This window comes from Anthonomus grandis, chromosome 5, assembly GCF_022605725.1.
Source record: "Anthonomus grandis grandis chromosome 5, icAntGran1.3, whole genome shotgun sequence".
In the NCBI taxonomy this organism is placed as follows: Eukaryota; Metazoa; Arthropoda; class Insecta; order Coleoptera; family Curculionidae; genus Anthonomus; species Anthonomus grandis.
In genome coordinates this window covers 23,782,026-23,806,145 of record NC_065550.1, presented here as the reverse complement: position 1 = coordinate 23,806,145, position 24,120 = coordinate 23,782,026, and the positions used below count along the sequence as shown (strand labels likewise).

General features: G+C 31.7%; 1 protein-coding gene across 3 annotated transcripts in view; it reads right to left on the bottom strand.

Annotated features, from left to right (window-relative positions):
* The window catches only part of LOC126736445 (histone-lysine N-methyltransferase SETD1B), a 60,569-nt gene continuing 36,449 nt past the window's right edge, over positions 1-24,120 (bottom strand). For 2 of the 3 annotated variants that reach the window (XM_050440789.1, XM_050440790.1), the window contains exons 3-7: positions 22,742-22,799; positions 22,539-22,610; positions 21,886-22,013; positions 19,129-19,318; positions 5,038-5,646 (exon numbers count right to left, since the gene is read on the bottom strand). In XM_050440789.1, the coding sequence (XP_050296746.1) occupies positions 5,471-5,646; positions 19,129-19,318; positions 21,886-22,013; positions 22,539-22,610; positions 22,742-22,799 (624 nt within the window). In that variant the 3' untranslated portion in view covers positions 5,038-5,470. The other variant, XM_050440791.1, reaches the window with a different exon arrangement.

Genomic DNA, 24,120 nt, shown 5'->3' with positions numbered 1-24,120 from the left:
TCTATTAATGATATGCTTTATTTTTCTATATATTTTAACACAAAAAACTGTTACATACACAATTTCTACAAGGCCTCTCATTCCATCTTAGAATTACATATTTCTTATTTTTCTCACTTTGTCTATAAATTGCAAAGTTATTGAATGTAGTAAACATTATAGTCAGCCCAAAAAATATAAGAAATACATATTTGTACCATTTTCTTATTACATAATACTATATACTTTTATTTTATTCGCTACTCGCTATTCTACTAAAAATATTGTAGTTATAGTAATGTTAGTATGTAAGTATAGTCATATATTTTTAATAAAAACTAATTTTTGTCATTTTTGATACCTGCTTACTGCAGATTCGAAAATCGGTAAGTCCATCGTGGTTGTATTAACTGAGAATAGATGGTGTAGTAGATTAAGTTTTACATGGAGTACAATATTCATGCTTCATGAAGCAAGAAGATTTTATTTTCTAATTTGGCAACGTATTATGGCCTCAAATGTTAGGCCTTTATTGGGACTATGACACAGAAATATAGATGTCATCTATTTTTGGTTTTGAACAGACTTATAATTATTACATTTTTGATGAGTCAGTTTTACATGCTACATGAGTTTTTAAATAGGATGTCTTCTGTATAAGGTTATCTTGGTGGGATCTACAGAGAGAGCGTCATATGAAACTAAAGATGCTTCCCACCGAACGGTTTTGTATACAAGCACAAAACAGACGGCGCTTTTGCATGAGAGCTAATGTTGTTCACGAGATGTAACATTTTTCCTTAAAAGTGCTCAATAAATATTGAATCCGATCCAGAGTTCTAAGTTTTAGACATGCGCTCTCATGTTGTAAGTATGAGAATTACATATCAATACTTCACCTATCGCTTGTGTCTCCATTTATTCGTATGCTATTTACTATTTATTGTTTTTTGATTTTAGATTGAATACTGTACCTTCATGCAATTTGTCTGCAACCGCTTTTCCCAGACCAGAATACTCGTCACCCATGCGGGTTTTATGAGACTTTTATGTCACCTCGAGATGACAGACATTTATTGTTAAGTATAGAGGAGACGAATGCAAGCACAACTCTCTTTTGATACATCTGGAGTTAGAACTTATTAGGGGAAAACGGACCAAAAGAATAACAACTATTAGTCTTTTTGGGTATGATGATCTGTAAATACTTTTAAATGAAATAAATTTATTCATAATCCCATTTAGTTAAATTTATTTCATTGGAAATTGTTGCCAGTTTACTTAAAATGTCTTGGCATATTAAGAAGGGAATCAAGGATTGTTCCAAGAACTATTACAGTTATTATTTGTATGTATCCGGTAAACGTTTTTAAATGAAGTAAATGATGACCCAATCAAAAGTTGTGAATGACACGCACAACTCTAGATATATATATGATGACCTATTTAATTAAATTTATTTTATTGGAGATTGCTGTCCTACTGTATTCATATTCGTTACCCTAATTTGCATTAACCCAGAATAAAATTTTCTTCGTCCAGTAGCTAGACTACTCTAATAAGAGGTTGAAATTGTTAAAATCTGTTTTCATAAAAAAGTAACAAAAATCATCTTAAGAGCTGTAAATTATGAATTGACATAATTTAAGCTACACATGAATAAGGCTAAAGACTATTTCCATAGCATCTTTTCTCCTTTTAGCCTATAGCAATGAAGACCGACCAGAGTCTCCCACGGATGTGGATGATGATGACAGTGAGAAGGAACCTCCTATTACAAAGAGCGAGTTCATTCAAGCAATAAAAATTGAGAAAAAGTAAAGTACATGCAGAGGTGCTTAAAATTATTGCAAACTGAAAGGCAAAGGCCTAAAGCTTATAAGTGATTTATTTAACACCATCTACAGTGCAGGAAAAAACCCTTCTGAATGGCCCAAGTCTTCGAGGCGATCCCAAAAACTCCAAACTACTCTCAATGTGATGACTCATTAGTCTGATGTCCCACGTCCTCGAAGTATTCCTAAGAATAATCCATACACGGATTTATAGAAAATGTGAAGAACAAATAAGTAACACTCAATTCGAATTTCAGAGTGGCCTCTTTTTCCTGAGCGTGCTAACACAGAGATGTAGGGACATGGATATTGATGTATACGCTTGTCTTATTGACTATCGTAAAGCATTTGATTATGTCGGGCATCAGAAGATGCTAGAGATATTATCAGTAATCAGGATTGACAAGAGAGACATTAGAATCATAGCACATCTCTACTAAAACCAAACTGCAGAGGTGCGAATAGACAGGGGAGCTTCGGATGTAAAGGGAGAGGTGCATTATGTCGCCGCTCGTATTTACATTTACTCGGAAAGCATTTTCAGAGAGGCTCTAGTGGAAGATATGGGAGGTATTGAAGTGATTGGAGTCCGCATCACTAATATAAGCTACGCAGACGGAATGGCACCGTGATCCTAGAAGATAATAAATCAGACTTGGAAAAAATGATGGACCTGATTACACAACACAGTTCGGATTACACATGAACACTTCCAAGACCAAATTAACCGTTTTCCTTAAGGCACATGTCACTGAAACGCTTTTGATCAATCGTAAACATATCAAATAGGTCCTTCAAATATTTTGGCACCATAATCAACCCGCTGTGCGATCCGAAGTAGGAGATACGTTCTAGAATAGAACAAGCCAGGAAAATTTTCACCAGTCTTGATTTTGGCTTGGAACTCAGAATGTGCATAGTCAGGCGCTGTATCTTTAGTGTCTTATTGCGCTGTTGTGAAGCCTAGACTCTCAATATAATAACTGAGAGAAAGATCGAGGCTTTTGAGACCTATGTATCTCATGGATTCACCGAGTTACAAACGAAAAGGTATTAAGAAGAATAAAAAAGGCAAGATGATCGGTTGGAAGACTTCAGAACTCCTGGTTGAAAGACATTAGAAGATGGTTCTGGTGCACTTCGACTGACATTTTTAGAGCTGCTGTTTCCAGGACAATGTTAGCCATATAAATCGCCAATCTTCGTGAGGAGAGGGCGTGATAACAAGAAGAAGGGAATTACTCGATAAGTCTGTGAAATTTTGCTGATAAATACATTTTTTGGGTAGAGCTGCTCAACCTTTTATTAACGAGAATTTTACTTGGATCATCTCTCACAAAACATTAAAGTTGCATTGTAAATGTCATTGGAATTTTTATTGATCTAATTCTTGATTGCCAGAAAATTACAAAATAAATGAAAAAACTGAAGAAGGATTAAGTGGTAGTTTATCAGACTTTTATGCAAGTTTCACTTTAGGATACGGAACATTTGTTAAAGTAAGAGAGGATTGTCATAGTGAATTTGAAATAGCAAACATCTACTATATATGAATATACTCCCAATACAGGGTGTTCCGATAAGTAAAGTCTACAATTAATTAAATCTTGAAACGCTTTTATCGTGGTGTTCTAGAGATCAAAACAAATTGAATGCAATACTTTAGTAAAATATTCGAAGTGATACTTAACGTAATTTAGTGCTGATGCCTACCGCTTACGGCAATTAAAGTATTTATATTCTATACTATCAAAATATAATCAGAAAGTACAAAAAAATGCCAAAAAAGCATTTTGAGGTTTTAAACAAAAATTGTGTGTACAAATTTGGTTAAATATAAAGAAAATAAAACTAAGTTTACGAAAATTGATTATATATTTTTTTCCTTTCCCTTCTATCTTAGATTTATCATATGACGTTTTACCTTTTGACCATCTTCAAGTCTGTTTAATTTTCAAAAATTTCGATTAATTCTGGAAACATTTAAATTGGCTTCTTTTTATCATTTTACTACCTCTCCCTCTTTCCTGATCTTGGACGAGTTTTACAGTTTGTTTTCAGAAGTTTTACAGTTTGTTTTCAGATTTTTTTTTCTGCTTTAGTTTTTTGTACTACAATAATGATAATAGTCGTAGTTAGGTAAAGTAATGAAACTTAACTACTTTTCTTTACATTAAAACATACGTTTCTTAAATCGATTAAGTGAAAGGCACTAAAATAAAAAAGCATTTAATAGAGCTTAATGTCAAGAACTGGGGCCATAAAAGATCAATTAAAGTTGCTGAGGTCCTTACGTAGTCACACCCTGCATATTTCAGCTTATCTTTAATAATTTTACTTTATTTACACTATCTACTTATGCGAACAGTTGAAGAAAAAATTCGTTTAGAAAGTATTTACATCCTTGCAGATACAAAAAGAACTACGAAGGAAAAAGTAATAAAATATCAAAATCCATACAAAAAATCTCCAGTGAGGAATTTCTTCACTTTCATATTACGCTACATCTGAAGACCCCGAAAGTATGATAAACGAAATATCCGCCATTATTATTAGCCATTCTAAACAGAAGACATCCAGAAACATTTTTAACATTAATCAGTTGTTCCGAAATATTCTCCCATTACTTTCACTAACCTTAAAGGAGAATAATTAGAGTCAGGCCTATGGTTTTTGTAAAATAAATTACAACCATTGAAATCCTATGCAAATAAAACGAGCGGTAAAGTAATTTTCCAGGCTTGTAATCTTGGTGAGTCTTGAATATTCACTAATAATATAAAATGGGTTGTAATAAAATGTATGTAAATTACTCTTTTCAGCCTCGAGGTCCACCTCAAAGAGAATATTACCCCTGTTATTTTAATATAGATATACATAATATGTCTAGTCTAATTTTTTTTATTTTTAGGAATTCAAAAGGCATAAAGCTAATTTTACATATTCTAATAAAACGGTGCCATCTTACAAATCGGTACTAAATTCATCATTTGCTGCGAGATATGTCATTTGTAAGTAAACTCTACTATTTACCAAAAACGTATTTCAGTCTTCATCGCTAAGTTTCCTCAAGACATTTATTTTTTTGGTCGATGACATTCTCCGGATAAAAATGAGTTGCGTATGCCATATAATTTTTTTTTTAAAGCAATTATTATTGTGTAGGCGTGGATTTTATTTTATATAGCCATACAACCGTTTCTTCGACTTCTAAACATCTACCTACAAAAAATACAAAAATATATTTACTGACACGATACAAAGAAGTTGAATTCACAATATAAAATACTTTGTAAGGGGTAACACTAAGACACTTTTTAAAGATTACATGTACAACAATTTATCTGAAAGTTACGTCTAAAATCTAGACCTAAAAAATATTTAAAATATATTATTTATTTTAAGATATAATAATATGTGTATATCCATTTTTTCGTCATCAGTTAGAATTGTTATATTTTAAAATAGAGACGATCAAAAAAGCTAGTAATAAACTCTTTGTTATCCTACATAAGAAAATTGAGGAAAAGGTTATTAAAATGAGTAAAATTTGTAAATATATTTTAAACTTCAGTGCGACCATATAAATTAAACCAATTTCTCAAACCGAAACAAAACTGTGACCATAGGTTCGAATAAAAACAATTCTGGGACTCCTACACGTTATTTGGCACCACTCTGGCTCTGAGCATTGCGACGGTTGTTTGGCATGGATCGGTGGGAGATTCTGAGTCGGAGCTGGCCATATTCTGAGGTTGCCTGGTCGTTACGAAACGGTTGTCCAACTGGTACGTTCTATCTTTGGAGTAAAGATTTGAGTGTGTGGCAGAACCTAAAGATAATGATAATTATTTATTAACTCTTTAAAATATAAATGGAACAAGTCAAACAATAGAATTCTGATATTAGAGTCGTTCAAAGTTATAATAGTTTATGCTTCCTTAATATAAATGTTTTATTTTTCTTCTAAAACTGTATTAGTAGAGATGGGCCCTGTGTTACATGACTTAGCCCTTCGTGGTAAGCTTTTTATTAAAAAAAAATTACTGTACCACTACCGATATACATTTATTTAATAATATCAAAACTAATCATACTGATAATATTAAAATTAAAAATCGCAGTTTAAAGTAAAAACTGTCATCAAAACATGACAAACATATTTTTGAAGTAAAACTTCTTTACGGACGCTTGAGTTGAGGAGTAAGCTGGCGAATGCGTTACGAAAAGTGTGATTAGGCGAGGCGAACGGTAGTTGAGAAGGAGATATAAGTTAGTGGATATAGAAACAGAGAGAGTCGTCGATTAGAGTTTTGCCAGTGGTTTCTTCAAAAAACTCCCAGAATCCAAATTTTACGGCTAAAATTCTTTTCACAGATGAGACCTATTTTTCACGGGAAGCCATCAGAAACTTCCACAATAACCATCTTTGGGACTTTGAAAATCCCCATGCCATTGGAGAAGGTGGATTTCAACAGCAGTTTTCCGTGAATGTTTGGGCCGGAATTATCGGTGATCATCTTATCGGACCGCACTTTCTCCCTCCTAGGCTGAATGGTGATACTTACAGACAATTTTTAGAGGAAATATTGCGAGATTAATTAGAAGACGTACCACTAGCAACAAGAAATACCATGTGGTTTATGCACGACGGTGCCCCTGCTCATTTTAGTCTTGTCGCTCAAAACTATCTAAATGATACTTTTGCTCAGCAATGGATAGGTCGGGGTACCTTGGATACCTTATACTTTGGATACCTCAGTTATGGCCAGCACGATCTCCAGACCTGAATCCTCTGGACTATTTCTTTTGATATCTGAAATCGCTTGTTTATACGATCCAGTTGTGGATGAAAACGATTTGAGAAACCGGATTGTAAACTCTTCTAATATCATACGCAACACACCAGGAATTTTGGAACGTGTGCGCCAGTCGATGGGAAGAAGATTGCGTGCTTGTATTGACAGTCGTGGTTCTCATTTCGAGCATTTAATTTAATAAATTTTTGATGATATTTAAAACTAAAGTAAGTTTTTATTATTTTTCACAAAAATTAAGCGATCGTATTTTTAATTGCTTAAATTTGTACAAATATCTCGCACAAAAAAATGGTGGCGAACACAAACAACAAATAAATTTTAAATAGGTAACCATTTGCGACGCCATTGCATTAAAATTTAAACATCAAAAATAGCATCTTATTAATTTTTGTTTTCGGTCAAGTCCTTCACCCCTTAAAATTAAAGTCATCACTTACATGTTACATGTTACACCCTGTATATATTTCAGTCAGTAGTTTGTTTGCGAGTTTGCTAGCGTTACGCAAACGGTGATTTCTTCATTATTTTGTGATTTCATTCATCGTTCTTAAACAATTTTATAAATCAAGTTTTGTTGTTCAGTGTGTTAATAAATCTAGGTTTAAAGTGAATAAAATTATAAATTCATTTTAAAGTTCATATTTTGTGAATTTTCAGGTGAATAATAAGAAATTATGGCTGGAAGTGATACAGACTCTGAATATGAAAGTGGTGCTCCAGAACCATAAGAAGAAATTACGTACGGAAATTGTGTATAAATATACATCTGAATGGAGCTAGAGAAGTGTTACTTTAGTCGTGTCGTCTCAAGCGCACTATTTTTTTTTAGGACATCAAGCTTTTTTTATACATTTTTTGTATAATGTATTCCACTCTTAATCTTCATTTATAACATCTTGGTCATTTAGGATAGGATTTGATAAAAGTGATTCGAAAATCTATTAAGAATGATTGGAAAATGATCTTTCACATTCACAGCAATAGATATCGTAACACGTATAGTAGTAGGACGTAACAGCTATAGCTATAGTATACACTTTACCAGCGCATTTTTTGACCAGAATAAGCCTTATTTGATCTTTATTATATATTTTTTTCTTTATAAACATACATTGAGACAAATCATGCTTCATTTTCGAAATACAAGATTTTAAAATTTTAAGAAAAAAATGTTTTTTAGTCATACATTTTTTATCAGTGGAGTCTGTCATATTTTTTATTAAATATTCTTGATGAAAATACGGTACGCCACTGCTTCTTTCTAGAACCGAAAATTATTTCTAAAATCCTCCTTCAGCTTGGTGCAAATTTGACTCTCTGCCTTTTGCTTGTAGGATCTAAGGCTTTGGAGTAAAAAAATAAAAACCATGAGGTAAATTCATGTGTAAGAAAATTATTCATTTTCTTCAGAGAAGGATAAGATAAACCCAAGCTCTTTACACTTAGGCCAACGTGGAACCAAAATGACTTATTAGCATTTCCAAATTCTTTGGTCTCTGATAACTTGGGGTGAGGCTCTAGAAATGCATCAGGATTCTTGTGTGAATTTCTGATTTCTGTGAGTACCTGCAATAGACGGAGTTTACTCATTACCCAGTCGATTTTCGAGAGTAAGGATAGGATTTCGAGAGTAAGGACGAGAGTAGGATTTTACTTATCGCCACGAATATCAGCTCCAGTTAGAATTTTCTTCAATAAGTTTGGAAATTCTTCATTTCATTAAGAGAAGGATTAAATAGCTGCTAACCTTAACACCTAATATACAGACGTGGAACTAAGGCGACTCATTGACATTTCCAAATTAATTATCTCAGCTAGTATCAAGATTCTTGAGTGAAGTACTGGCCATATCAGTAGTTTTAATCGATGGAATCTATTCATTAGTCAGTCGTTTTTTCAGAGCGAACCCTGAGTTTTCTAGATTGCCTTTAAGGATCTCATCCATGCCCACGAATATCAGCTCTAGTTTAAACTTCCTTTGAATAGTTTGAGTATTGTGTAAAAAAATTCTTCATTTCATTTAGATAAGTCGAGCTCAAGCTATTTATACCTAATCCAAGACGTAAACTCAAAACGACTTGTTGCCATTTCCAAGTTCTCTAGCCACTGATAACTCTAGGTGAGGCTCCAGAAAGTTATCAGGATCCTTATGTAAACTTTTGCTTCATATCAGTACCTTAGATAGTATCTATTTGCTCTTTAGAGCTTCCTCAAGTATATGAAAATTATAAGACAAGAAAACTTCATTGGATTTTTTGCTCCCCTTGACCTCTGAGAACTTTCAGTGAAATTCCAGTGATCCATCATGAGTGGTATCATATTTCGCATTTTGGTCCTAAGAGTACTTAATCTTTAATTTTCTTTTTCTTACAAATATTGGCTTTGGTACACTCTTCCAATGGCATCAATGAATTTATGCATTAATAAATTTATCGTTTTTGATAGTAAAATATGAGTTTTTATCTCATGAATACGATGCATTTCATTCCAGGAATATTTTTCTTTAGGTAGTGCGGATCTTCTGCAAGAAAACTCTTCATTTTTATGTACACTAACATAGAACCTGCAAGAGTTGTTTTTTATTTTTTTGCTCGAAAACCTTGCATCGTACGAAAAACAGGCAAAAAATCAAATTTCCTACAAATTGAATGAGGATTTGTGTAATAATTGTTTTGAGAAAAAGCAGTGGATTACTATTTTTAATCATGGAATGTGCTATTGAAGTTTGGACACTGCAATTCAGGGCACCCTGTATAATCCTCGAAGGAGCAAGGTTTCGTTTGATCTATTTTAGTAAAAATAAAGATAGGGCTGACTCATCTTCTTTACTGTTAACGCTATGTTTGGAAATGTCATATCTAGCAATCGTTTCCTGCAGAAGAAAAAACTTTCTTTTATAACTATTTATTTGTTATTTAAAATATTCGGGAAATTAAATTATTTTTTGAAGTACTTATTGATGTGCTTTCCAGTCAAATTTTAGAGGAATATAAGAACTAGACGCAATAGAAAATATACAATCCAAATTTTGCGTATTGAATTACGGAATCACTCCACTAACCTATCTTTTTTTTAACTTCCGTGCCATTTTTGTTTTTTTTTTAACTAAGAAGGTTTAGCTTTTTCACAGTGACATACTAAGTCACCTTAAAATGATAATATTCTTTTCCAAAAGAGAAAAGTTTTAATCTTCTCTCAAAGATGCTAACATCGTTAGAGAAACATGTGTCAAAAGTAAAAAGAAAGAGTTTTGATTAGTGGTAAAACTGTTTTGTAATATGAGTGTGATACCGAAGGTTCCAAGGGTTCCAAGGGTAATTTGCCTAAGTTAAGGCAGTTATTAAACCTTTATAATTGGAGCAACTTTGGCAATGAAGTATTATTAAAATTTCCAAATAGAATTTTTATTAATAATCGCATAAATTTCGCATCAAATAAACAGAAGTAATATGGAAAATTGTTAACGATTTTAGAGGTTTTTCCCACTTATTGAAATCAAGTTTAAAAACCAATGATTTAAATGATTATTGCTACTCGATTAGCGACAAATTTGGTTGCAATCTTACATCAGTCTCAGTAGATCCACTTCATTAGCTTGATGGTAAGGCCATTGCTGGAAGCTTTTACTTTTGACTTGTTGATAATAAATAATAACTCATCTGATTGAGATGACATATCTATAAAAATGTTTCTAATCTTAGAGGCGATAAACATTTTGTTCGAGAAACGAAGTCTCCCATCTACATTAAAAAGAGCCTCCCTTATTCTACTCTTCAAAGGAGGAGATAAAAAATTCCTTCTGACTGTAAACCTATTCACTTCTGCAATCTCTTAGAAAAATAGTTAAGAAGCTTATGAAAGATCGAATGTTACAGTTTCTTAAGCTCTATAATATTCCTAGTGTTTTAGAGTTCAGCTTCCTGGAATCTAAAAATATTAGTGACGCTATTTTTTGAGTTCTTGGAGAGGTTAGGTTTTGTAATGCCTCTAAAGCCTTCTCCGATTGTATTGATCATGGTATTCCAAAAAGTTCCGTATTAGGCCCTTTATTATTTCTGCTCTGCATGGTTCTCATAAAGCATTTGCTGAGGATACAGAAATCTTGCGGTCTCATAAGGATCCTGTCACTTTGAGGCAAATTATAGATTATAAATGATGATGAAATGCTAGAAAATATTACTATAGGGAATACTCAAATTAAACAGTTGGATGGCTGCAAATTTTTGTAAATTTATATTGACACCAGGTTGTAGATTGAGAAGGGAGTCGTTTCGGCTGATCCGCCGCTCAGCACTGCTACCTGTGAGATATTTTGTGCATAACTCTACTTGTCTTAGTTTGTCTCAAAAAGTCTTAGACTTCTGCCGTACAAAGCTATATTTTTGGGAGGTAGTTGTTCCACTTCTTGAGGTGTTGGTTGTACCCCTTCCAGGTACTTGAGCCTCTTGCAGAGTTGGGTCGGGCATTCACAGAGCAGGTGTTCTGCTGTTTCTGTGGCATTGCTGCAGAATCTACATTGGTCGTCCTCTGTTATACCAATTGCCTTTAGGTGATATTTCACTGGGCAATGACCGGTTAGGAGTCCGACTGCTGTTCTGATGTCTGATCTGTTCATATCTAGGAGCTGTTCAGCTCTTTTTCTTGAAGTGGTTATAAATTTTTTTGCCTGTCTTAGTCCTGGTGCTCTTCTCCAGTGCGACAGCAATTGTTCTTTTTCCCACCTGTTTAGGTCTTCGGTGATGTGGGTCTTCATTAAACCACAGTATGGCTCTGGACCATAGTATGGTGTTTGAGCCCCTTTTTTTGCAAGGCGATCGGCTTCTTCGTTCCCCTCTATACCCCGGTGGCCAGGTAGCCACATTAGTGTTACTTGATTCTTTGTTGTAAGGCGCTTTAGGGTTTGTTTGCACTCCCAGACTAGCTTTGACACCAGGTTAAAGTTATAGGTAATGTCTGCTGTAGAGTCTCTTCAGGTTTTTATGCTGTAAGAACTGCGAGAATCTAAGTCGGCTCTATCGTGTCAAGATGTATTTACTTTGCATTAGTTAAAGCACACAAAGGGTATGGCATTTGCTTCTAGAGCTCATGTTCGGTGATACTTTTATTCAGTTTTTGTGCTACAGAAAAGAGCAGTGCGTTGTTTTTTGTGCGTTTGTGTAACCTGACTCCTGTCATACAAATTTTTGTCAGTGGTGAGATTTTGACTTTGGCATGTATTTTCATTATGAAGACAGTCTACCTTATGTATAGGAAACATAATGCGACCATTTTTGCACGCCGTTAGCATGGGGTAGCATACCCAAAGTTCTCATCAACTCAGTTAACCTATCCCCTATTCGGCTTTGACTAAAAGGTCTGTCATTTACAATAGCAAGAAAATTTTTAATTATTTGCCACTGAGGATCGGGCAGCTTGAGAATTACAAGAGGTTCAGAATTACTGTTAAAAAGTTGCTTATCAATAACTACTCAAACTGTATATTTTAGCATTAAGGTATCTATTTTTAGCCATATATCATGATATATATATTTTAACAATGTTTAAATTTTTAACATCTACTTGAACCTGAACCTATATATTTTAACTCTAGACATATGAGTATTTTTGTGAATTTTTGTTATGTGCTACTTAAATACTAAATTTCTAACTTTCGTATTTTTATAATTAGTTAGCTATTTTCCACTTTACGGCATAACTATATCACTTTAACTATACGGTTTTGATAATAAAGCATACTGTGACTTGAGTTATCACTCACAATATAAATAAGATAGAAATAAGCAAACCTGTACTGAGAGTAAAAAACTAAAGTTAGATTAGATAACTGATTATCTGAAGATATAAAACTAAACCGTAGTGTATGGCAAGAACAAAATATATGGTTATCACAAAACAACTAAATATAGACACTTAGCAGAAGAACTTCATAGCTGAGAGACCTTAGAGAATGATTCTCAACTATTCTGTGCTATGTTGATAGCCAAACTCCGCTAGGAGATAGTACATGAAGAAGAAGGTCTATCCAGGGCTCCAACCACCTAATCTGAACGAGCTTATACCCCAGAATAAATACATTGTGAAAGCTAAAAGTGTGTAGGTTTGTTCACGTAATATATGTTATAAGAATACAAACGTTGCTGCTTATTTTCCTTATTAATTAAGAAGATCGGAGTGCATTAAAGAGTAAACTTCTGAAGGTTCATCTGCATAAAAATTGGAATTAAATAATTTCTTAAAACTATTCTTTTCAGCTTTCCTTTTTCCTTTTTCATCGGGTTTTGCTGATGAGATCTTTATTAATTTAATATGTGCGATATATCCACGAAACCGTAAATTTATTTTAATGGGACAAAACACATTTAACCTTATAAAAAAAGATCAAAATAATACGTAGATTTTAAGCACTGAAAAGGCATTTCTAAGGCCATTCGTTCCACGTTTATCCCTTTAAAGTGGCTTTGGATTTAATTATGCAGGGGATATTAAAACATGCAGTTGGGCACCTAAAAGCTGGAATGTACGCTATACGTAATTTCCAAGAGAATAAACTAAAGCTGGCTCTGGATGTATAAAACCTTTTAAGTTATTGAACAAAACTAAGTGAACTTCGCTTAATAAATGTATTCTAGTAGTATTATTAGGTTAATACAACCTCAAGGCTCTAATAGCTTAAAGCAAACTGAATATAAAAGAACAATAATTGTTACTAAATAATAAATAAAAAAAAACTTTTTGTTTAACTGGTAAATACGAAGGAGTCTCTATAGGAAGAGAAGTATATACCCCTTGTGGATTAAAGTGAGTGATAGATGGATTTTCCCAGTGGAATTGTTTGTCCGAACCGATGAAAGTTTGTGTGTAAAGTTGTATATAATAAAATATTAATCGTATTTTTCTCCTAGAAAAGCCGGAAACTATTTTACGTCTGGAGTATTGTATTTTTGTAACGTAAATGCATTTTCACTTGAGAACGAATTGATTGAATTCAAATAAGTTTATATTTGGAAGTGGTAAGCGTTTAAATTGAAGTTTCAGGCAAAAAATATTTATGGGTGTAAGTAAATGTGACGTATTTTACTTGGAAACTCTAGAAAATTTAAAGTTTTGTTTTGAATATTTTTTAAGTTACATAATAATGACTGTTGTAATATTAAATGAATTCCATTTAGTTTTTTTAAAAATTTTACTTGATGAATACTTGAACTAAAAATTAATTACTAAATAAAAAATACTTAGAAATAAAAATTTGGGTAAATTTATTTGTAAATTCTAGAATCCCAAATGTATTATATTTAGTTAAATTGTAATCATTATTCGAATATATTTAAGGATCCTTTTAACTTTATGCCTGTAAGTTAAAAATTTATTTATATTAAATTATAATTATAAAACGTTCTACTAATAAATTAATGATGGTTTGACTTTAAGAAAACCGAGAGATGTTATAAGAGTTATTGATTCTTTTAATTGTAAAATTAAAGTACAGTCTGACCATGTGTAGGAAAATTTGGGCTTGGGTTATGTAATAAGGAAAATGATCGATTATTAATATCTGTCACTTATTAATCACTTCTGCCAGGAAAATAATAGGGTGGACACCAACATCATTTACTAGCTTACTGCAGATCTGGCGAGCACTTTACGATGGAACAGGTGATGTTATGAGATGAAATCAGATCTGTAAAATCTTTTTTAGAAAAGACTTACCTCAGACCAGAATTTTTCAATTGCATATAAAGAAATGTTAGCCTAAACCATGAACTAGACAACATACATATCTACTCAAGAAATTGATTCTGAATCTATACACAAGTAATATTACAAGATCAGGAAATAAAAAGAAGAATGGCTGACTTACAAAATTAAAAGCTTAAGTCTAAAGAAATTTATACAGTTATTAGGAAAAAGTAAAAGATGCTAAACAGAATTTTTATTTAGACAAATACAAAGAAATAGAAGATCTACAAAATAAATATGACCTGATTAATGCCCTCAAAACGCTATAGAATTAGTAGTACATACTACTGGATAAAAATAAAACTATTTACAAAATTAAAAAATAAAACTTTTAACAAGCATAGATAGAAATTGGAACGATGAAATGAATACATACAAGGTCTCTTTAATGATGTCAGGATAGATTCGAAAATTCGAAATGAAGAAAACATAGATCTAGGTATTACGAGAGACGAAGTTATCAGTGCTCTGAAAAACATAAATAATGAAGAGCCTAAAGCCATGGATTGGGATTCCTTTAGATTTTTTTAAAATCTTGCCGGAAGAAGACTTAATAGCTGCACATTTTTTGAATGGTGTTATGAAGAATATATAAACTGAAAACGTAACTACAAACTGGATAACATCTACCTTTATTTGTTTGCCAAAAAACTGAATGCATAAGAGTGCAGGGATATACATGTGAAACTAAAGAGAGGGATTGATGATACACAGTTTGAAGTTCGCAATGGTTTATGTACTCGTAAAGCTCTTTTTTTAAGATTCTGATATAAATATACTAGAAACTTTCACTATATCAAAATTATATTCTAATCAAACAGCCACAGTTTCAGTTTAACAGCATACAAAGCCTGTTGTACCTACTATTGTTTAACGCATACTCTGAACAAATAATCTTAAAGGCTTTGGAGAGAAAGAAAAGTGGTATGGAACACCAGTCAATAAACGAAGAGAAAACTTACCTTATGAAATTTTTCAAAAACAACCAGTCAAAAACCAGAAACACTAGGACAAGTCGATAAGTACAATTACCTATACTTATACAATAGTGACAGTGATTATAGGAAAGACAGGGAAATAAAAATATAGACAGAAATTTTTTTGCAGCGGATCTACTTTCGCTATTTATGTTGAGGCTTCGAGATTAACTGTTATATTGATAGTGGATATATAGAAAAATACTAAAGGTGTATATGTATTTCATACACATACAAATTTGACAGTATACAATATTTTTTAATAATGTAATTATTAGAAGAAAAAATTCATTTGAACTTAAGTATTCTTCCCAATTCGTAAAAAAACAATTTTACCACCGCAGCAAATCAATTTTATTTATTCTGGATACATGTTTCGCTAACGATATTAGCATCTTTAGCACATTTAACCTTTTTTTTATTTTAAGTGTTAGTGTTACAGCCAAGGATACATTTCTTGGGTTATTATTATTGTAGTGTGATAACTAAAACCTTCCTGATTTTTTAATTGTATTTATATATATGCAGGTTACTGGTACTGTCTACATTATAAATTAAGAAAATACATGTACATATTATAGGTATACCATATACTGAAAATACGATAAAAAACATTTCAGAATTATATTTAGTTTATTTATTTCCCCCATGTAAATGTTATCAATTTGCATTGTTTTAATCTGCCGTCGTTCTGAACAATTGAAAATATATGTATTATTTTTTATTTATTTTAATTAGAATCAGCCGTTATGGCTCAGAAGTCAGAAGGTAATAATTATGTTCTGAGACAGAACGGCTGATTTAAATTAACATAAATAAAAAATAAATGAATACTTAGCAGCCGAGGTTTGAATTATGGCGGCAACGCTATCTACTCCATCTAGGTTCATGTTTCACGAAGAGACAAAGATGGAAAATAATAAATATTTTCACATGACTGATTTCACTTAGGTAATTAGTATTACTTGTTCTATATTGTTTTGTTTCGTATATTTATTTTTCAATTGTAATTGCAAAATTGATAGAAAGCTTGCAAATAGAACCCTCCCAGGGTAAAAACTGAAACTCTGCAAATTTTCACGTGATGTATTGTGGTTCCTAAGTTAAAAGCGAACATAGCCACAGATTTTTTGTTTTTTTATACAGGATGTCCTGCTAGGTAAAAAATAAAATTTCACTACATGTTTTTCAGGAAAATTCGAGTCGAAAATGTCCTATGAGCATATTATTTTTTTAAATTTAATAGTGCTATTGTATCTGAACCTAAAATAATGCTGAAAAATAATTTTATTAAACAAAAAAAATAAATACTATTGTGAAAATAACTGTTTACAATGTCCACTTTTAAATTGTAAGCAGAGTCTAGTTCTTATAATGATGTGGCTGATAGCTTTCCTAATAACACGGTGGTTATTACTTTTTTACGAAGCAGTTTAGACCTGGTACGTAATTTATCTGCATACACTAAACTCTTCATATGTTCTTACAGGTAATAGTCAAAGGACTTAAATCCGGTAAGCGATGAAGTCTCAAGACGTTTAAATAAAAGGAAGTCTCTGCTTAATATAATTCAAATTAGAAAGCATCCTAAGGCCTTTGGAGATGTAGAGATGAGAAATCAAGAAGTCGCTCCCAGGTTGACTTCTTGTACTCAACCGGTCTAAAACTGGGGTAGTGTTTCCTTTTTCTATTAAAATAGGGGCTAATCAGCCTATTTAGTCCGCCAATATCGCAATCGACCGTTAGCAAGATTGAGCAGAAGTTTAGTCAATTTGGTCATGTCAGAGATGTTCCTAGATGTGGACATGTAGGAACATCAAAGAAGTTTTATTGGTGATTCACGATAATCAGGATGTATCATCTAGGAAAGTAGAAAAGGAGATGGATATTGGAAAAACAAGTGTTCTTACATACGAATAAATACCTTATTAGATGCAAGTTCATCAAGAACTCATGAAATAAGACTTTGAGAGGCGCCTTGAATTTGTTGAGCTTTTGCAAAATATGTATTTGGAAAATCCAAATTTAGTGAAAAATATACCTTTTTCCGATGAAACCGCTTTCTACTTGAATGGTGGCGTAAATACCCAGAACTATCGGTACTAGTCCGATGTAAATCCACCCTGGATGAAGGAATGGCATACACAATTCAATTAAAAATTAAACGTGTGAGTTGGCGTTGTTGATGACATTATTGTTGGGCCTTTCTTCTTTGTAGATTTTTTTTCACGAGATGGTATGTAATAACTGATTGCAATCTACTTAATAGATAACTATTAATAATTCAACAAGTAACATCGCCAAGACCAATGTACATAAGAATTGTTAAAAGCATTCTATGATGAAAGCCGTTCGAATAGTCCAGAAATACCAGTTTTAATTTACCAGTTAACTCTTTCTGATCAGCTGGTTGAATTTTCAAACAGAACAGAGATCTCAAGAGTTTTAAACGCACATTTTTTTAAACGAATTTGACGTTTTTGGAATAAAGACGTAAAAAATGTTGGCAAATTTCAAAATCTATTATATAATTCTCAAAACTCCAAAATTTTGGTTTTTTAATTTGTACAGAAAGTCAATTTTGATATAATATTGAATCCAATGCAGCAATTGCAGTTGTAACTTACACAATTTCCTATTTGAGATTTTAAAACGAAACTTTAAAGTTGTTAAATTTAAACTTAAAATCATAGCATTTTAAAATGTCTTTTTTTTAGAAGAAAAGACAAACTTCAGATATAATAAATTAAAAAAATGAAGCAAACAAATTGAAAAATCTGATTTTGTTTTTTTGTACCTTTTTTTGTCAATTTAAATCAAAATTTGTTTTTGAATTTCTAAGCTACTGCCGTTATGAAGGTTTGGAAACTCTTGATTGAGTGGAAAATGCCTTCGGATATAAAATCTATTAAAAAAAAAAAAAACAAGAATTTCTTGCGAAATTCAAACTCGAACTAAAGAAAACTTGAAAAGTTAATCTCTTAAAATGTTACGGCGAGTAGATCCCGATTTCTGATCTTGAAGGCGCTTATATTTATAAATTAAAAAAGAAAGTAAAAAAGAGTCTCTAAGGAGAAATAACTATGTATTTTCTTTTTAATACGGGAAAAGTTTCGCATAATTAAACGAGAACTCTGATTAAATTAAGCAAAAAACGATGGGAACAGTCAGAAGGAAAATAACCTTATTTGAACTTTCTGGATCCAGATATCTACGTTACTTATAGGAACTTTAAAATTTTTCAAACAGCTTATTGTTGCGTTCAAAAATAAATATATAAAATTGGATGCCATAATTTAACTATCTTCGTATCTTCAATAGATATTGTGGCTGTAAACAATAAAAATTTTTATTGGCTGCACCTTATGTAGTATTTAATATATTTTTAAACAAACTAAAATATATACATCGCTCATTGTTCACCATTTAACACATTTTACAGCATATGAAAACGCATTAATTAATGTTTCTAGCGAAATTCACTTATTAGAATCCAGCCGTCCTTTATCTGGATCGTTAAGCCAGAAACGCGCGACCGGTGTTCAGCTGTCTCGCCCGATAAATCCAGTTGGGACTCCTCTGGAACGTATAACGTAACAGCTAATTTCACTAGAGATTCTATTTATTTCATTAGCTTTATGCGGGTTCTTACAAAGGAAAACCTTAAAGGACGTATTAGGGACACATCAATTATTTTAAAAGTAACTCAGCTATAAAGTTCAACGAGGTATGAGTAATACTAGGGGAGATAGTTTTTAGCGATCAGTTATTTTAACTTACATATTTTGTTGCCGTTCCCGAGGTTCACGTTGTCAATTTGATATTTAGCAGCTAGTGCCATAAGTTGATCTGTTTCTGCTTCGTCATCTTCTAAGCTAGAATAACTTCCTGTGGTTCCGTCGCCTTCTGAGGAACCCTTCGAAGCTTTTCCGCCTGCTACAGGTTCAATTTCTTCTTCTTCCTCTGCTTCCTAAAACAAATAATTAATTTAACAAAATTACTATTAGCATACGTATAGAAATCAAGCCCTTTTTCAAACACTAAAGTATGCCTCTGAAGAAAACTTAAATTGTCTAGTAGAAAACAAAGAAGAATGTCATAGGTATGACTAAAGACCAATAAAGATCTACAGCTCTCTATATTTCTAGAATCGAGTATATCTGAATTTTCTTGAAAGCTCCATATTTATTCATTTATTATCAAGACAGAGATGTGGATATGTCTTACCTTTGATTTTGCTGATAGCTGATCAAAATTGAACTTTTATTATTTTGTTCTACAATTATTATTTGCTTTTATACAGGGTGACTATTTAAAAACTTGAAATTGCCATATATTAGGAACGAAAAACTGAATAAAAAAACGCTGAAAAAATAAGCATATATATCTCACATTTATCTGCAACACCTCGGACAGGGCTACATCTTAAATAGAAATATAACCCTAAAATCTTAAATAGAAAGGTTCGAGTACATCATCTTGTAGCTCTTGAAAAATGCGTTTCATGCAGAAAGCCACATTTCAGAAAATTATTTTCTGTTTATTAAAGAAAACAATAAATAAAAACACTATTTTGAAATTTTTTTACAAAGTTTTTCAAAAAATTTATAAAGTTTTCTCTGATTATAGTACGGCATTCCTGAACTCTTCTATACTAGAGTTTCCTTAGTGACTCACGTTGCGTTTTAAAAACCACATATTTTAGGTGACCCTACAAAAAAAAGTCAAAAGGTGTTAGGTCTGGGGATCTAGGTGCCCATTCAAGGGATAATTCTACAATTCCACTGGTTATGATAATAATTACCCAACCATTGCCTAACGGGAACATAATGAGAAGGTGGTCCATGCTATTGGAATTGTAGTAAGCATTCTTCTAAAGATAAATTGCCCAGTATATCCCTTTGGTTTTTTAATTTTCGCACTTTTAGTGGTTTGACCTCTGCAGCATTTCAGCATACATATCGCCATTTAAATTTACTGATATAAATATTGGGCCGATAATACCATCTCCCAATATCCCAGCTCTTTAGCTTAGTACATGTGGGTTCTCATAATTCCGGTAATGACAGTTTTACTTATTAAGATGCCAATTTTAAAAAAAGGTAAAAGCAAATATATATATCGATATTTTGCCACAATTCTATCTGTCATTATTTCTCAAAACTGGGTTTTTCTGTCCGGGTCGTCGTCACCAAGTTCTTGCAGCATTTGCTGTTTATAGAAAACTTATGAAAACTTATGAAATTTAAGTACCTTTTTTATTGATTTACGAGATACTCCAGTTGCTAGAGATTCATTGTAAACTGACCCAGAATTTCAATTTCTCGGTTGATTTCTCCTTTTTTGATTTGTGACAGAACCAGTTTTTTTTAAATTGAGCTACCAGTTGCCGAACATATACTCGGGGCCTACATTTTGACCTAGATGCCTTTCGTTAAAACGTTGAGCTGTTCTTAAGAAAAATTTATCCTGAGAACCACTTATAAATGATAATGTCTACACGTTCAGCTGTGTTGTACATCATTGTTAAAGGTAAGAAGTGTTGCTTTTCGTTTAAACTGAACAGCAAGTCAACTGTTTTAAAAAAAATAATAGTAGTACAAGTTACTTTTAAAATAATTTCTGTGATAATAAAATGTAAATATTTAGAAACAACACTTTTTTATCGGCAAAAAAACCATAGCAAATAAACTTTTTATATTCCCTCTTTGTTTTATAGAAACTGATTTTAGTGTTTTTTTATTCAGTTCTTTGTTAATGTATGGCTTTGTTAATGTATGGGTTTTTCATTTCAAGTTTTTAAATTTTTATCTTGTATGCTAATACGCATCAGCGAGCCTCTCGTATGTGCTCGGGAAAATTCGGTACTACGTAAAATCGGTAGTGGAGGGAGTGGGGCAAATAGTTAGTAGCTAATAGACCAGAAGCTGATCCAAATAAAATTTTATAGTTTTTGTTTTATAGTCTGGAATATATCGGACTTTTCGGGCTTACGGGAAATGAAAATATTTAGCTTTTGATTAGTCAGTGGCCGGCACATGAAGGTATAGAGGGGTAAGTATTTAAAGTTAAGTTCCAATTAACCTTTTAAAATATTACCGAATTTTAATTATAGTACTCGTTTTCTTGTTAGAGTGATAATTAAAATTTGTACGTATAAAATTTTAAATTTAAATTAGGGCTTAGTTACCTTTTTACAGGGCCACTTATACCACTTACTCGCCGTTTCCATTCCTAAGTTCAAGCACCATTAAAATTCAAAAGAACAAAAACTGCACCGGAAAGTTGTTTTTTCCACTTGGCGTAATAAATTACTTACTTAGATCGTATTTTTTACTTCTGACATTTCCAAAGCGCGGTGGTGTTTGAATACTAAGTAGGTGTATTTTATATAAGCTTTATAAGCAGGTAATTTCCTTACGTTGCTTGAAATGTCTATTTATGTATTTTGCAGAAACGCCATAATTATTTTGCATAATTAGACTTGGGGTTTATGCTGAACTGCCACAAATAAACAGTGATCAAATAAGTAATTACCTCTTGTCCCTCACTACTCTCCTCAGTTCCACTACTATCAGATTCAGACGAGGATGGGGTGTTTCCTTCACTGTCTTCATCCTCGCTGTCGTTACTACTCCCTTCGCCCCCATTACCATTTGGCATATCTGCGAAGTAGGACCACAAAGTTCTATTACTATTGTTACTTAAACCAAAATCTAAAATATTCAAGAACTTCCCATTATTATTAGAATAATTACTGGCAAGTCCTGGAATGTTTGTAATAAGCTTATGCCGCATCGAGCCGCAACTTGATAACGATAAAGTTTTCGTGCTTTATAATTACTGTTTGCATATAGTTTTATATTAAATTGCATAAAGGATTTTTAGCGTTGGCAAAGAATGGAAATTAAAGCTGATTTTCCAATATCTAGAATTATGGAAAATCGGAGAGAAAGTTCGGCTGAATGGTAAATGAAAAGGCCATATTAAATTTGATGCGTAAATTGAAAGTTTAATTAAATCCAGAGCGGATTTTGGAAACTCTTTGATATTCAGTATCAAAAAAGTATCAGAGTATTAAATAAACAATTACGCGGATTTAATATGTTTAAACTGTTTTATTGATTTTTAGTGAAAATAAAACTTTTTTAATTAAGATTTGGAACTAGAAAATGTTTGTGGAAACTTACCTTGCTTAAGCTTTTGTAAGATGAGAGGGTAGAATTCCTTTGCTGTAGCGTTATTTGGTTCATACTGGAGAACTAAGAAATGTATAATATTTCAGACCCTACTAATGATGGTAGTAAAAGAATTTGTGAATAATGTGACATAATCGAAGAAAAAACTGTTTTTAAAAATGACATTAAAAAAAATATTATTTTATACTACTTACTTAATTTGCAGTACTTTAATGCTGTGATATAGTCTTTGAGCATGACAGCTGACAAAAACTGTAACAAAAGAAAGGAATAATATTTTTTGTTATAAAACTTAACGGTAAATAGGAAAATTAGTATCTATTAAATGGTTATAATTTGGCATAACCTATACGTACTTGGTGTATCTTTTGATAATTTCGTGCTAAGCAATTTTATCTTTAGTTGACTGAGATGTTTGCTGAATAGTAGCTACATATCATCATAAATCAAAATTATGATTTTCCAGATAACTACTTAAGTTTCAATCTTTTCAATTGATCTTTTTCTAAATTATATATAATCTTACTTTAACATATTATAGTTCAAACCTAATATTTAATAAATATCGAAAATATGGCTTTACTAAAAGCCTTTTGCGTGCTTTTTGTTAACAAAAAAGGGCTTCCATGCAGAATTATATATCAATATTTTATTTATTTTAGTATGTAGCTATTAAATAACATCAGCGTCGTTGCGATGGTTTTAAATATCATTAAAGGATTTCGAAATTTGGCTTAATATTTCAAATTGATGGAGTCGTTGTTAGTTAGGGCAAATATATAAATTGGTTTATAAATTTTTAGTCCTGGCAATAAATTTAAATTGACTTTATTTTTTCTCTATTTATTTTGATAACTTTATATGAATTTATTTACATAAGAGCTACTTTTAAGCATTAAAAGGTGAAGCATTTTCTTGTCGCTTCATTTTTGAAAAACAAATACTATGACTTTATATAAAATTTGTGAATTCCAACTTAAAAATTTACTTTTGCTAAATTTGTCACTTATTTATTTATTTAAGTATTTACAATATTCGCTTAGTAACTATATGGAATATTTTAGAAACGTCTATCATTTCTGAATAAAAATATACTAAAAGAATATATTTACAAAATCTGGTTGAAAAAAACATAATAAGTTTTCTATATATTTTTAAGAAATTAATACCGAAATTTAATAAGAATTAAAAAAAGTGAATGTATTAAAAAAATAGTAATGTTATTTATATTTTTTTATAAATCAAGCTTTCTTATATAAAAGATGGTTACGAAAATTTCAAAAACCTATTAGTAAAAAAAATACAAAAATTACTAATAAGAGCCAATAAAAAATAAATTGATATATGTTTTTGAAAAAAGCAATAAAATCATTATTTTCCTATATATTTTTAAACAAAATTTAATTATATACTAAACAAACATGGAATATTTAAGGCTCTGCTTTAGTTGTGCTGTATATAGCTCCTTATTGTAATGAATAGTTGATCAATAATTGATCAATATTTATTGATTATTTGTATAAGTTTTGGAAAATGACCAAAAAACATCTTTTCTTAAGCCTTAGTCGTTTAG